This window comes from Embiotoca jacksoni, unplaced genomic scaffold (genome assembly GCF_022577435.1).
Source record: "Embiotoca jacksoni isolate LCO1_2020_lvr unplaced genomic scaffold, fEmbJac1.0.p SCAF_1, whole genome shotgun sequence".
Classification (NCBI taxonomy): Eukaryota; Metazoa; Chordata; class Actinopteri; family Embiotocidae; genus Embiotoca; species Embiotoca jacksoni.
The window spans coordinates 21,165,319-21,182,086 of NW_027185229.1; the positions used below are offsets into that span (position 1 = coordinate 21,165,319).

General features: G+C 39.6%; 1 protein-coding gene across 1 annotated transcript in view; it reads right to left on the reverse strand.

The window, feature by feature from the left end:
- ppp1r16b (protein phosphatase 1, regulatory subunit 16B) overlaps positions 1–16,768 on the reverse strand; it is an 87,032-nt gene that overhangs the window by 5,748 nt on the left and 64,516 nt on the right. The window contains exons 5-7 of the mRNA XM_069147311.1: positions 14,239–14,384; positions 12,370–12,473; positions 5,436–5,560 (exon numbers count right to left, since the gene is read on the reverse strand). Of these exons, the coding sequence (XP_069003412.1) occupies positions 5,436–5,560; positions 12,370–12,473; positions 14,239–14,384 (375 nt within the window). The remainder of the gene's footprint in view (positions 1–5,435; positions 5,561–12,369; positions 12,474–14,238; positions 14,385–16,768) is intronic.

Here is a 16,768-nt window from a genome sequence, read left to right on the forward strand (position 1 = left end):
TTGAGAAATTGTAGCTCAAGTCTGTGCAGTCACAATGGTCATTTACTAACATGGCGTTGCACTTTGCTCACACTGGGGAAGGGTATCTGTTGTGTTCAAAGCTTGGAGGGTTTCAGTGCACAACATACGTCATACAGTGTTTGATGCTGATTGGTAACGGCCGTAAACAATCCCAAATGGAGCGTAGCCAGACCTATATACTCACACAGCGAATTTAGGTCTGGTGACAATTAAAATCTCGTACCTTTAATATTTTATTATCATGTGATATGTGGACTTTCAGCTGGCCTGGTTAATGCATACTACTGTAGTAACACATTAATTGGCAGCATGTCAGTAATTTCTACATGCTTAAGTTTTGAGGATGAAGGCAGGTGTGCAGCTACAGAGTACTGTTGTGCCTGACAGTGGTTCTTCTGCTTTTTTTTTTTTTCTTTTTTTTTTTTTTTATCTTGGGATCAGCTTGCAAGTGCATAATAGCAAGAGCTACAGTATATGATTCAAGGTTTATGTTTTGATTCTGCAGTCGGAGATAACTGGAAGAGAGGGCAGTTTCTCCAGGAAGAGACGAGCAGCAATGCAAGTTTGATGATGTTAAAATGCTACATCTGCTGTTTGAAATGCTTTGTGTATATATGACGAAACTTTGTCTCATGTATTCTACCTCAAAGCATTAAGCTTTTTATTCTGTTAGCTGAAACACTTTGATGTATTTATTAATGGGAACGAATGCAAAAACTGGTATTACAATCTCAGGTCTGTAACCATGTTTCTTTGTGTATTTTTTTCAGGTGCATTTCTTCGCATGAACTAAAATGAACAAAACTAGCTTCCACTTTACATGACAAAATAATTCTCATCTTGGACTTTGATCAAACCGTTTTCAACCACAAGACATGAAAACTATTGTTCCCGCACATCAAACTGAGGGAAACAAATTGTATTTCACTGAAAAACAAAAGATTAACATTACATAACTTCCTACCGGTTCCAGGTCTCTTCCTCTCCGCTTTGCCAGCGATTTTAATAAGGCATGCTCTAGTTTGCTTCATCATGCTCGAATGAAGATTAACAGGACACATAAAGCAAACGGACTAGCAGCTCAATCAGACAATCTGTAGTAAGACTTTAAAGCTTAACAGGGATATTTTGGGATACTACCATCCCCTGGCTATTTTCATCCAGTGATCCGTCACTGTGTTTCCCCAGCGCAGCTAAATCCAGGATATATAATAAAGACTTCATTAAAGCATCTGACATTTTACATGGCCGACTCGGGAAATTATACGCTGACAATTTGTTTGGGCCTTGCTTGACTTTGACTTTTTATTGCATCACTACACTGAACGGCCAAACAAAACTAGTTCAGTGACCACTTTGATAAGTATCCGTGCCAGATGATAAACAAACAGCTCACTTACACCCAGATTGAGTAGCTAAAGCATAAACAGGCCTTTCTTAGTTTTCCTTTTCATTCATGTTTCAGTCTTCTCTAATGTTTCTAATCATCACATGCAACACTCGGAGCATACTTCCAAGACAGATGGATGTGAAGACGCATTCATATTTAATAACTTTGCTTGGTAATGAATCCCGTATTGGAGGTTGACTTGGTCGATGAAAAGGACGCTGGGATTAGTGTAAAATTCGAGTGTTAAGGTTTGACGCCACGAGGCCGGCTGTGTCACGTTCTGGCTTTGACGCAGCCAACGGATCTGATCGCAGCCATTCTACACAACGGTTAAAATACTACCAGTCGAAACGCAGCGTGTTCCGGAAGCATCTTAAAAACATCTCTCCGCGCCGCTACCTACAAATATGAGTTTAGTCTATTATTGACAGAAACCACATTGAGCTACACAGAACAGATCAGTAAGGCAGGAAGTCAGACTCTGGAACCACCATTGAAAATCCAATCCAATGACCCTGAATCACTTTATTTCTTTTGTGGTCAAATGTTGCTTTTACGATTCTCATTATGTATTACCGTTTCTCTTTAATGCATTTTTATTACATGTTTATTGTAATCTAGCGTTCGTTGAATTATGACTGCAGGTATTTTCATCATTTACAGCAAGATATCTTGTATATCTGAAAAGCATTTTAAAAAATGATTTGCCTTTAAAAACATTGTAATGACTCTCTAAATGCCTAATTAGCTCTGAAGGGTTTATAGCCTCATGAGACAGTGATGCAGAGCACAAAATCTTTAAGAGGTGAATCCATAATAAAGATGGTCCACTGAATATTCACACACCATTTGATCTTTCCTCTTGGTGCAGAGCCGTGATGCCTGATAATCTTGTAGTGTGTGTGTGTGTGTGTGTGTGTGTGTGTGTGTGTGTGTGTGTGTGCGTGTGCGTGTGCGTGTGTGCAGCACGTCTTCAAGGAAAACACACCCAGAATCTTCTTGGTAGGATGAGGCTATGGTGGTGTTACTTGGCCTTATGTCTAGCTCTGTAATGTTCTGTTTATTTGGCTTACTTACAGGTCAGCTAACAAGATTACTCTAAATAAAGCATTAGCACGTGCATGTGCTAATGTAGATCGAAAATAATATAAGGATCATATCCTCTTCTTTATCTCCCCGGACGTGGTTTTGCTTGGATAATCTGACTACAATGGCGAGAAAGATTTAGGTTCGGATTAGGTTTCATGACAAACACCCATATATGTTGAGTCAGTTTAATTATTTAGCCCGACATCAATAATTTCACCAATATTAATATTTCCAATAAATAATTCTACCTTTTTATGATAAAAAAGTGGAAGAAGCCTCATCTAGAGCAACGGAGGAGGGATCCCACGGGAAAACAGTGAAATGTACAACATAGCAACATACTCTATATACAATATATATTTTTCGCGTTATCCATCAAATGTGGTCATCAAATGCTTTAGACATTGACAATTATTTTAAATATAAATAACAACAAAGAAAACACCACCACAAATCCAACAATTTCTAATGTACCAGAAGCATCTTTATGTGCATTATGTTCTGAGAACAAACATTTTTATATTGGCACATATTGGCCAACTATTGCAAACCTTTTAATTTTTTTTATTTTTAGGACCTGAGCACCGAATGGTGCGAAAGCCCTATTGTTCTTCAAGAAATTCTTCTTCCCTATTATTCTCATTCATTAAGCTTAATCACCTTTTTGCCGGCTTTAAACTACTCAAAAACCCATGAAAGTTGGAAGCCGCGTCAGTCGTGGCGAAAATTGACATATTGTAGTGGTTTCGCGAGTGGGCGTGGCCAAATGGCTCACCAGCGCCCCCTAAATTGCAGCCCCAGCACCTAGATTCACCTACATGCACGAAATTCGGTGGACATGTAGATCATACCTACATCCAAAAAAAAGTCTCTTGGCACGAAGACCTAAACTTAACATGAAGTTTGCCATTTTGAATTTTTGTCGATTCGCATGTGTTGTATTTTAATAACCTCCTACAGACTTTGACGTACCGGCCTGAAATATTGTCTATGCTATCTTAACACGTGGGAGATGAAAAGTTATCAAAATGATTTGTTTTCATCTAATGGTGTGCCTGTGGCGTGACAGCCATTTTGAGCGTCTCACCATGAAAATACAAATTGCTGTAAATCTTGTATACATAGACTGACCTTCTCCAAACTTTACATGTTTGATAACAGTCATGCCCTGAAGACATCTGTATGGAAATAATCGGCCATGGTGATGGCGCCCCTTGCTGGCAACAGGAAAATACATATTTCATTATTTCACGTGCTTCATCGAGCTGGTTGATCACGTCGACATCAAATCGGGTCACAATAGCTGAATCACAGCCCGTGCTTTTTTGTGAAAAGGCGTCGCCAGGGCGATGCGGCAAAGTTTGATATCTCGCCGTGTCATATGTCATATTTTGGACGACATGCTCATAATCAATCACTGCTTGAGCCATGCAAAGCAGGGACAAAATAAGTCATACTATAGAATGTTGTCCAAAATATGAATTTGAATCATAATTTGGACGACATGCTGTAGATTACTTTTTTTCATAATTTGGATGGCATGCCATTGTATGACTTTTTGTTTAATATTTGGGACGGCATGCTATAGTATGACTTTTTCACATTTTGGACGACATGCTATATATAGTATGACTTTTTTTTCCATGTTAGACGACATGCTATAGTACGACTTTTTAATCATATTTTGGATGACATGCTATAGTATGACTTTTTATTCCATATTTTGGACGACACATTATATGATGACTTTTTCACATTTTGGACGACATGCGACTTTTTTTTTTTTTTATAATTTGGACAGCATTCTATATTGACTTTTTTTTTTTTAGATATTTCAGACGATATGCTATAGTATCACTTTTTGTTCATATTTTGAATGACATTCTATTGTATCCCTTTTTTTTTTTTTTTTTTTTTTTTCATTTTTGGAAGTATGTTCTGACCCGCTACCTCCCCGACGTGCAGCATGCTCGGGCCCACATATCACTGCTTGCGCTCGTGTCGACTACAAATCTTCAATGTTTGGGCATAAAATTAGGGCATAATGTCACCTTTTTTCTGACAATGTTATGATAAACATTTTAGGAAAGTTTACACAAAATATTTTGAGAATATTCTCAGAATATTATTATACCCTTAAGAACATTCTGGGGAAAAACTAAAAATGTCCTACTTATAACATACCACATAATATTCTCAAAGTTTTTAGAACAAATAAATTCTCCCGGGGACAGGAGATCAGTGTGTTGTATGAACAGAAGCTAAAGGGGACCGATAAGAGGACTCCTCTTTCAAATGAACTTACAACGTGAACGCAAAAAGAACTGAGTCCCTCTTCAGCTGGCCCACTTTTTAGTCCATTTCAAGGGGACTGAGTTTGGTTCCTTTAAAACGGACCATATGTGAAAACACCCTTAGACACCCCTACAGGTCACTGATTGGTGAACACTTCAGAGAGGCTGGGTGAACCTGTATACAAACAGGGTTTCCAGCATATAATCACAGTGAAGGCTGAAGCTGTAATCAATGGGTGGGCGGAGCCAGACAGAACAGCAGCAGTTGTGTTGGAAAACAGCCCAAAAGGTGTCCCAGTGTAGGTTTAAACCTCCACCCTTCACATCCAACATGAGTTTGGTCCAACCCAAACTATCGTAAAAGAGAACACGCCTTGTTCCGGCTTTAAAGCTGCAATCAATTCTCAGCACTTTTAAGGAATTTACTGTGAAGCAGCTACAGGAAAGGAAGCTAGTGTTTGCATTAACTGTCTGACATTTTGTCCCGCATGATTTGAATTTCATGTCAGCTGTATTTTTCTGAGCTGAAGAAGCTCAAACTTGGGTAAAAAAAAAAAAAAAAAAAAAAAAAAAAAAACCTTCAGGCAGCATGTTTTAAATTGATTTAGGTTCAGAAATAAATCAGCAGCACTGCCTCTTACCAGTGTGGCTCCCTGAGAGTCCTGCTGGTTGACCTCCTCTCCTTGTCTCAGCAGTTCCTGAATGTCTCCCAGCAACCTCCTCTCTGTCGACGCTCGTGTCTCATTGATCATCTCCTGGGTGATGCCTGTCAATAAACGCGTGAGCAGAGCCAGAGTTAATGTCAGGGGAGGCAGTTTTTCCCCGACAGCCCTGATATATAACCGCAGCGGCTGGCATGGACAGTTTATGATTAGAGGCACACAGAGACACGGAGGAGCATCCCGGGTGCGATGGAACTGCGACACAATGCCTGTAAAAATCAATTCAAAAAGTGACTGTTATAGAGAGAAAGCGTCTTCGGACTTATAGCAACACCTTTTTTAAATTGCCTCGGATGTTTTCCATCAGCAACGGTTCACAGATTCCACAATAAAAGCTGCAGGTATAGAAAAAAAAAAGGTCAGGCTTCAAAGAAAAGCAGAAATAAGTTCTCAAGTGAGAGTAGCAGACAAGGGCCGAACCCAGACGTGTATTACATACCATTCTGAATAGATTACAAGTTTTGGTCATAAGAAATAAATTCACCTTTAGATCATTTTTCCAGTGTTTTTAACTTTATGGACAGTTAACAGGCGATCAGTACAAACCTACATAGAGCATTTAGATTTGGATTTTAATATCTGACTATTTTTGTCTGGGTGGCAGAGTAGTTTACTTTCATGCTGGCTTTCCTATCATCTTTGGGCAAAGAGATTTATGGAGTTTGGCCCAGTTGAAGCTCTGGCAATTCTTTTTCTCACCGCCAATCTAAATTCCTCCTTTAATCCTTCTTCCTGTTGCCAGGTAGGACTCAACACTGTGACCGCCACACTTTAGCTCAGCAGTAACGTGCTGTGCTGCCCAGAAAATTGAAAGAAATGTCAGATTAACAATAGTGGAAAGAGCCTGTCAGTCAGACGTGTGACTTATATTCTCGCAGCGTGTGACTGACTGATTATGTGGGTGAAATTCAGAATGAATCAGGTGCATGAGGTGTAAGGACTAAACCAAATCAGTCCACCCGCACCAAAAAAAAGTAACGAGTCATCTTATACTACTTGTTAAAGGTTACCCATTCTTAAAGGAAAAACAGCTGGAAATAAAAGCTCAAACAGCTATTAATTCGAATACACCTTCTTCTCTGTAATGCATGGAGCACAAGCCACTGATATTGGACACTCTTACTTAAAATAAATAGTGGAAGCAGACAGGCATCTCCTGACTGTGCATATTTTATTGTCAGGAATTCAGCCCTATTCGACCTCCTGCATGGCTCTGAGTGATAAATTAGACGAATAAAGCTGAAGGCAAATCTATCTACTCATCCGGTGCTCCAGCTTCCAACCTGCCATGTTAAGTCAAACTCCTCTTTCAGTGTCACAATTTTGTTCTTAGCAGGTATATGTGACTGTGATGAAGGCTCTGAAAAGGAGGAATTGAAAATTGCTGAAGGGTGGTAAAAGGTGCAGGAATCAGGTCGAAGACAGTCCCAGTTTGTTGATTGAATGCATCCCTCCAGCAACTGTTTTATTTCTGTTTTCTGTTGTCAGAAAACAACAGTCTCTCTGGTACTCATGTTGCAATTTTGACTTGCCTTGTTTCTGTCATATTTTGGTGCAGTGATGCCCCGCAGTTAGAAACAAAAAACTACCAGGGTTTAAAAATGTACACTATAACAAACTTTCCTCATCATTCAACTGTAGCAAATGTGTAAAAGGAAATGATTAGTATATTGTCACATTAATAACCAGACATGAGCCTTTCTTAAACTGAAATAACAAACTGATCCTGGGTATGCCGAGATACAAACACGAGTCTGTGGAACAAAACGAGTGTGGAATTCATTCTGAACTGTCAAAGTGTGATCGTATCGTACTAGATGTCTGGTCTGGCAAACTTACAGCCGTCGGCTGACTCCGGTGATGGCTGCGCAGAAGTGACAACTGGATACGCTGCACTTAAAATCACTCCCATCTGGATCTATCTTGATTTCCTTCTTGAAATGTGCATTTAATGTTAATATATTAAGCCTTAAAAATTTTTTTATTTGGAGGTAGTTGATTGACAGCTTTTCCAGCCTATCATTGCTCTTAATTCCTCTCACACTTCCTTTTGATTCAACCACAGATTATAGCTGTGGTAAGCAACAAGATGCAGCCGCCATAAACAGATTTAGATCACTTTATTGTCCATTAGTTTGGCATAAAATTAATATTTGTCTTCTGCACTGGCTTATAAAACAACACACACCAAACACAATAGTACACAACAACTACAACGACACAACCTATGTAACACAACAAAAAAAGTTGTGTACCCAAAATATTTTAGTGACCAAGTGGCAGTAATAAAAGTGATGGGTGGGTTATTTTTCCACAGAATATATGAAACTTTATTTTAAAAAAATAAATAAAAAAAAATTATATATATATTCACATGTACATTGAAACAAGAGATGTGTTAATAGCAGAAAATGTCTTAAAGGTTAGTCGTTGGGAGTAATTTAGACTTGAGCTACAAGTAATTATTATTTTCATTACTGATTGACCCACTACATTATTTTTTTTGTTTCGGTCAAAAAAACTATAATCACAGATTCCTGCAAAAGTTTTGTTTTGCTGTGGCAGCAGTCCAAAACTTTAAAAAAAAAAATCAGTGAAGTGTGAAAAGACGCTGGTCTGTGGTTGGACTCTTTTCATTGTAGTTCTGTTATTTTGTGCTTCACTTTTAATCGCATGTTAATCTGTTTGCTAACTGCCTTCACATCACCTGTTAAGCATTTTAAACAGCTTGGTCACACACAGAGTCTTCACGCAGATAAACAAGATAAGGTTAGAGTCCAAAGTGAGTTCAGCAAGTGTGACACCTGACCATCAATCCAAAACTATAATAGCTTGAACTTACCACAAGAGAAAAGCAAAAAAATCCTGCAATAGGCAATTGTTGAACAAACTATTCAAATCATTAATCAATAAGTAGATTTATTGTCAAATCATTTTCTGTCAATTGCTCATTTTAGCATCAAACTGCCAGCAAAAATCCCTTCAGAGAACTGTGGCTGACACCTCCAACACCATGTCCGTGTTTATCAGAAGTCTACAGTCTTAACCTTGAAATGAACCGCCATTATGACTGTTAGCATTTTGTTTGTGAAAATAGTGAGCGTATGTGTCGCTGCAGATGACAGAAAAGGTCTGACGTACACTCTCTCATTACAAAGTGACGCGCTATTGAATCTTCTTACTGTGGTATTGGCGTCCTAAAATGTACACCATTTGAATCGTGAGAACTTGGGCTTTTACCCGCTTTTCAAAACGGGTCGATGCCATTCAAAAGAGAGCAGTGAGCGTTAAGGGGTTAACTGGTGTTTGTTGTCTCTCCAGCAATGCGTGTTTGAATTTGACTGAGGATAATTTTTTTTTTTTTTTTTTTTAAAAAACCCTGCATTAGCGGTGTCACTTGTGCAGCCAGTAGTTTGATTAGTCTGCATGCCGCACTCTGTTTCACCCCTTCAGCTAGACAGAGCTCCTCCTCATCACACATGAAATGGGCTCTACAGGGGAGGATCAAGGAAGAGTCAGATCAGTCGCTGCTGCGCATCAAGTGCCGCGTGCGTGTTAATGCGCCCATCCCTGCAGTGTCTGAGGAGAGAGAAGTCTTATCCACCAGTACAGTGCTGAGAAAATTACGGGAGCAATTAGCAGCGCCGCAATTCCTTTGATCAGCTTCATAATCATTCTTCTCACCTACTGTACCGCTATCTGTATTCTGCAGCTCCAGAGATCCCATTGTAAGCCGAGATCCTCATTTTCGAGTGTCTCCAAGCCCCCACCCTCTCTCTCTCTCTCTCTCTCCCTGCATGTATTTCCAACATTGCCTCACATCCAGGATGCAACCCACACAGCGTGGTGTCATGTGCCTTATTTGTTCTGCTAAAATGATTAACTCTGCACTTCTTTACAATACAATGCTCCTCACACCAGGGCTTTCTGACCTTTAATTATCCGGGGAAATATGACTGAGCATTCATGATGCTCTCCAGCACCACCCTGCTTCCACGCAGTCTTCTCCTGTTTACTATCCAGCTGCTCCACTGATGCATTTAGGATTTAGTGTTTTGCTGAAGGGCACCTTATCCGAGGAACATTTAACTCATTCACAGCCTTTCTCGTTTGCTTTTACTTCTTGGGCGAGAACCAATCAGGAGCAACCCACGGTCTCACACATGTAAAGAACCCTGTGTCAGCACGAGTGGACTAGTTTGGTTAGTCGACGTGTTTTCCTGGAATAGACCCCTCTGCAGTTAGCAGCCATTGCTAACCTGGAGCTAAATTCTGGTCTTTACCATTTATGGGACTCAGACGGAAGCATGTGAAATAATGTCCGTACAACTAAGGCTTATTTTAAGAGCTACAGGAGGCAAAGGCTTCTTGCTCAGATTTTGTTGTATTCAAAGAGTCAGCATTTGGTGATTCTCCATACCAGAGGGAAAAAGTTAGCAAGACTCGATGTCAGAAAGACCTTCAGCATTTACAGAACCAGGGATAGAAAATAGTTACATTTCCGTTTGCGTAAGGAAACAGTTTTGCTCCAAACTCTTTGTTTCTGTACAGTAAATATGAAGCTATAGCTTAGTGCAACGGCTGCTGATGGGGAAACAGCTAGCCTGCCCTTTCCGAAGGCAACACTATTAGTCTACCAGTTCCTCTAAAGTGCACTAATTTACACATAATGTTTCATTTCTTCTGTACAAACACTGAAGTATAAAAGGACAGCTCAGTGTTTTACAGGGAGTTATGTGCCAGACTATATCTTGGTTGGAAGCAGTAACTTCCTAAAGTCTCTGTTCACCTGGCCAACAGTTCATCCAGCGCACAGTGTGCACAACAGCAAACTGTCATTGTTACACTGACTATAGTCAGATTGGTGCCAAACTTTTTCATCAGTTTCTCTGCCAAAAAGCAAATAAGTGTTTTATTTTTCAAAAACATGTTGACGTACTCCTTTAAACCGATCATATTAAAACAATCAGTATTTCTCTGAACTGAACCCCCCCCCCCCCTCCCCCTCCCCACCACACACAGGCAGATTTGGTTGCTTTGCTGCCAGCTGTGTGCACAGTACACATGCCAGCCTGTAGATGTAACCGTTTACCAGAAAACAAAACATTGACAAGAGCCCGTCTTAAGAAAGTTGAGTTTTACTCCAGTGTAAACAAAGTCGTCTGTCACTCCGACTCTCTCTTCGTAAATCACACAGCCGCAAACAGAAATGCAAACACATCTAATGCACAGCACGAGGCCCCCCCCCCCCCCCCTTCATCACTGATGTGCGGTTAGCGCTGATCTCCTTGAACTCTTTCTCACGCCTGTCGCACAGACAAAACTGTGCAGTCTGCAGCTGTTTACACTGACACAGCATGAATATACAGTATCCTAATCTGCATCCCGCCGAGACAGAGAGGGAGAGCTATGCCGTTCCCAGAGCTGACTGAGTGTCAGACCTAAAACTCTGCAGGAGGTCACGGCTCCGCTGCCATCTTCTTCAGCAATCTGTTCCTGCAGCAGACAGACTTTTAAGACTGCCAAAGCCTTCAGACTGCGAAGGTGGAGGAACCTTAACATCTTCCTCTTCTGCTAGGTCCCTCTCTCCAACAGCAATTCTCCGATCACATTATGGATCATGTCGTAAAAGCATCTAAAGTTTCAGAAAGGTGGAGACTTTCGGTAGACGTAAGTGTAAGGATTTGAATTAGAGTGTTTGTCTGTTCTACAGTAAGCTACAAGCATTAACGTGTCCATTTAATTGACCTTCGACGGACAGTAGTCAAATACGTTTCTTCCCAGGCCAAGGAGCTCATCATTAACTAACTACATTACTTTCTGGAGTTAAAACATTATGTTAAAAAACTAAATTATCATTTCGTACCTGCTGGTCCTGCGTGGTATTACAGTTAACGTTAATGTTAGCAGCTCTGTCCGGCACTTATTAGATTACAGGAGTAACCGCAGCGCAACATTACGGAGATAGCTTTACAGCTATCAGACATGTGGGTAAGTTCTCAAATTAAAAGCCTTTTCTGTTGTAACATTAAAAGTGAAAACCTTAAATCTGAAATACAAGTATGTCAGCTAATAAGCAGTTTTACACTTTCCCGTCATACTTATTACCAGGGCTAACTACAGTACTGTAGATCTATAATATCTTTATTTATATATTTATGAGGCTCGTCAAATAGTGCAGACAACGGGCCCATAACCAGTGCATTAGGACGTGTTTAAATCCATTTATGCATGATTAATCTGAGCAGTCAGTGTAAGGCGCATGATTCTGCTAACTCCAGCTGATAAAGTCTGTGAACGTCAGTTTTCATTTCAGGTGGCAAAATTAATAGTTGTCAGCTAGAAATGAAAAGCTGCTTTTGTCTCAAATCAAGGACCCATTATATAAAATAAAAAATAAAAAATAGGAAGAATTTGGATGGTAAATGTGCTACCATAATCACACTGTAACTATATGTTAAATGCTTAACAGGTGACGTGAAGGCAGTTAGCAAACAGATTAACATGCATTTGTTTGAAAGGGAAATGTTGTTGTCCTGCATCTGTCTTTGTCAGTGTGACTCTAACAAAACATGTAATAGATGTTAAAAACCCTGCATCAGTTAAATGTAATGGTACAAGTTAGCTCCAACTGGCAGATAATGCAGTAAAAGTAGAAACGGCACATTTTATGATCCAAATACTGTGAATGTAGAAATATTCAAACTATCTGCAGACAAAGGTGATACTGAAAAGTTTCCAAATTTATTCAGGGATGCACAAAAAAATATACCAATAAGCTGACAGTCTACTGATTCTGTCCACGGACCCGTCTCTGCTGGTTTGTCCTCTCTTGAAACATTTATACTCTTACCTCTGTTGGCCATGGCTGTCTCAATGATGTCCAGCGTTGGGTCGTCCTCACACAGGTCGTAGGGCATGTTCCCGTCAGAGTTGACTGCCAGCAGATCAGCACCGCTATGGGAGACAAGGAGATGAATACTGAAATAAATCTGTAATATTCATTTTTGAGAGGTTAATAAATGCTCTAAATGTACAATATCCATATGAGTATGAGAAAAAACAAAAGTGTGGAATGTACTTGATGACAACATCTGTCATCTGAATGTACTCAAAAGGGTAAAAACAACTGAAATAATTTAATCTCAGTAAAACAGGCCTGCATTTCATGTTCTGATTAAATAATGCGGAAAATTGATGATCTATAACTCAAACTCTTGGACAGGAATGACCAAATAAATCACTGTTCGAGAACTAATTGATGATGCTAATTAAATTCTCTCAGTCTGGAACAAGTTGGCCTGCATGATTCAGTCGTTTTTAATCAGTAACTTCACTGTGGATAATGAGTCCAAGTGACAACATAAGTGGTTTGACAAGATCTGCGTGTCAACAGACGGCAGCAGTGTATCTCTATTGTGTGTCTGTGTGTGTGTGTCTAGTCACTGGATACAAGCTGAAATTCAGCCCTCCGTGCAAACAGGTAGAAATAATAAGAGTGTGTACACAGAGCATGTTGATTTGTCCTTCTGGTGGGTTTAGATGTGTTTAGCTGCTATAGCTTCATTAGGATGTAATTAAATCCTAATTAAACCTAATGTATGAACTCCTGCGAGTTGTCTATATGTATTCCACATATTTGCTGACGTGTCACATAACAAGGACATTTTCGCCTTGGGGAAAACCTGGTTCAGAGTGATTTAATTATTAACAACATTTGCATAATATAAATGGGAAAACTCAATCCGAGCCATTTGTGCTATGTCCTAAGGCTGCACATAGGTCAATAATCTTGACTCCAAGATGACGATGGGATCATATTATGTTAAATACGTCATGACACCTATTACATATCTTCCTCAACTGGAAAAAAAAATGCAGTGCTATTTTAACCATGGCTTAAACCCATTTTTCCGTCCTTTTTTATGAATGTATTACAATTTATGTTTTTTCTTGCACTTTTTATTAGTGTTGCCATTTTCTCTCCTGCTGCGTGCATTACTGTTAATATTTTCTCCTCCAGATTGCAATCTCTGTTGTTTTTGCATCAGAAAACCTCATTTCTCTTGCCCAGAGCTCCGGAAAAAAAAAGAAAGAAAAAAAGAAGAATTCAGGCTGATAAAAACTACCTTCTGCGGCCCACTGGGGACACTTGATGCATTTATAGCTGAATATTTGTCAGCATGGCAATAATACCTGCTAATTTCAGATTATAAATGTTTTCCTCAGGAAACTTGTTAGTGGAGGTGGTCAACCCTGCTCACTCCTCCAACTGCTGACAGGTATTGATTATACGAGTCCAGAAGATCAATACAACTTTAACTAGATGCAGAATTTGCTTATTTACAAAATAACTTCGGGATGTTTTTTTTCTCATCGGCACCCAGTTGTAATTGATTGATTGAGTTGTTTCTCACTACTTTTCCCAACTTGTAAAAACTTAAGAGCTTTTATTTCTTCTAAATACTGTGATTAATTTACCGCGAAGCGATCGATCAACTGCCGAGCTGAATAAAACACATGATGCATCCCATCTTGTTATCGGTGCAGTTGCTGTTCCTCACTGCATGTGTGGCCTTTACATTGAGAGCTAGTGCCTTCACTCTTTTTCCCTGAAGCTTTAAGAGGCTAATATTATATTTCATAATCTTGTATCTTAATCTCCGCTAGGATAAGGACCACGATGCAGGAGACCAAGGTGTAGTGTATTTGCAGGATTTACTGCGCGATGAGGATCTTGACAAGTCCTGCATGGCCGCAGGTAGCAGCAGCGTGCAGCGGCGTCCACAGCTCGTTGTCCTGAGAGTTAACACCGGCTCCTCGGCCCAGCAGGATCTTCACCATCTCCTCATAGTTGTCTATACAACACTGCACAGAGAGAGAGCAGGAGGGGAAGGAAAGGTAAGGAAGGAGAGGGGGGGGACAAGATTAGATTTGGCTCAGCTTGGATACATACTGTAATACTTAATGGCCTGATATCTTAAAGCCCTGGAATAGAGATGGAAGATGGAGAGAGAACTGATGGAAAGAAACAAGCAAGGAGGTCAAAAATTTAGTGAAAAGACCATAAAAGACAAAGTTAATAGTTTGCCGAACGTGTGTCTTTTAACTCTAATATGAGTTAATGTCAAAATTGATCCTCTTGTTTGGAGAATTGTTATTCAGGCTGAAAAGGAGCTCCACGTATGATTCGCACTCGGCTCCGTTGCACTGCTGCTCGCCTCATCACCTTAATCAGTGCAAGAAAGGAATGAAAAAAAACAACTAATTTGTCACCAACAGCACAGACAAACAAGAAGTCCATAAAGTCCACAACTGAGAGCACACAAAGCCAATTTGGACAGAGTCAGGGCTGTTCCCTGGATCTGAGACAAAACTGGAAATGCACCCATAACTCACACCCATCCGCACAGATGGAAAGACAAAGACCGAGAGGGACGGAGAATATTTTTTTTCCTTGTTAAACTGGGTGTGATTATAGGGTGGAGAGGAGGGAGAATTTTCCATGAACACCATCCTCCAATCTGGCTGCTGTCCGCAACAGCAGTTTTCTCCATCAGAGCTAATTGGTGAGTGTGGCGGTGCTGTGCCGATAAACAAAGACGACTGAGGAGATAGACAGAGAAAACAACAGAGGAAGAGGCTGCAGAGTGCACACATAAAGAATGGGATTCATTTGTCACAGTAAGATGGGCCGATAAAATCTGGAAACTGAAGAGTCAGAAGGGCAAAGCTTCTGTTATTACTTGTGCTGGTAAAGTTGCGGGTTTGAATCTGGTTCGTGACGTCTTTAATCAAACCTCCCATCACTCTAGTATAAAACGTATCCCTCATATTTCTCTGAAACACCTGCATGTTTTTACCAAGGAGCACCTACACTTCTGAAAGAAGCTGCTGCAGTGTTGTCATCTGTCGTAATGAAATGCAAAATCTCTTCTGATAAAATGACTGCTGATAATCCCATTATGAAGTATGTATGTACCTTATTGAAAATGTAATCAGTGAGAGGAAAATGAGAAAAAAAAAAAAAAAAAAAAAAAAAAAGATTGCAGCAAACAGAAAGAAAATAAAGATAAACGTGAATAAAAGAACCAGATAAATACATCCATTATGTAAACCGCTTATCCTGCTAAAGCTTCCAGGAAGCAGCAGCCTATCCCAGCGTGCATTGTGCAGGAGGCAGGATACACACCCCGTCACAGGGCTGACATGCAAGTCTTGAATTGTTGCCTTTTCAAAAGCTTCTGTGTGACTTCTATGTGAGTAGCGGAATATTTTGCTAAATAAAGTTGGTAGACCACATTTTTCTACAAGCTCATCATTCAAGTGTTCTCGGGTTGCTATCACACAAACCACATAGTCTACTTGTATGCAGTTTGCCAAATGTTTTAAAGTGACACACAGTAAATATTTCTTATATATATTCCATCAGGATCTTTTTTTGGTGATCAATTCATAGTTTGACTCCCTTGTGAAACAAAAACTACAAGTATTGTTTGGCTCCAGCTTCTCAAATCTGACGATTTGAGATTTGATCTTCTCTCTTTAATGTTTTTGCTGAATAACTATCTCTGGGTTTCAATCTGTTGGTCAGACAAAATAAGACATCACCAGACAATTATAGGAAACTGCGAAGGACTGTGATGTGATTTTTTTTTTTCCCAGTTTTTAAACTGAATGATTACTTGAACGAATAAATGAAAAATGTATTGACAATTAATTAAACATTTTAATTGATTATTGAAATTTTTGTTGTATATACAAACCAATACAGATCATACACAACTAGGATCATAGAGATCTGTACAATAAAAAATAAAATTTTGTAAGAAAGCAAACATGATTTGTTTTATGTAGTAGTGATGGAGTTAAGATGAGTTTACCTATTTAATGTTTAATGTTAGTCCCTGAGGAGCACTGAAACTGTGGGTAAAACAATAGCCTTCCTCTCTTTAAACACATGTTACAGTCAACATTTCCCTCTCATATAGGTATTATATGGCCATTATTTCTATTAAAGGCACATTACCTAACCTCTGTTATCTCATAATATCAATTGACAGCAAAAGGAGGTCATGTGAACAAGGTCAAAGGGCACAGATCCAAAAGCAATGTGTCCTAAAAGACAAAATATCATAATACAAATCCATTTGTCCTTTGCTTTACAGCGTAATAACAGATTCTTTATAATTCCAGATGCTCTCTCTTCACAACGACCTCCATTTTTGGAGGAACCGCTGTTAAAATGAATG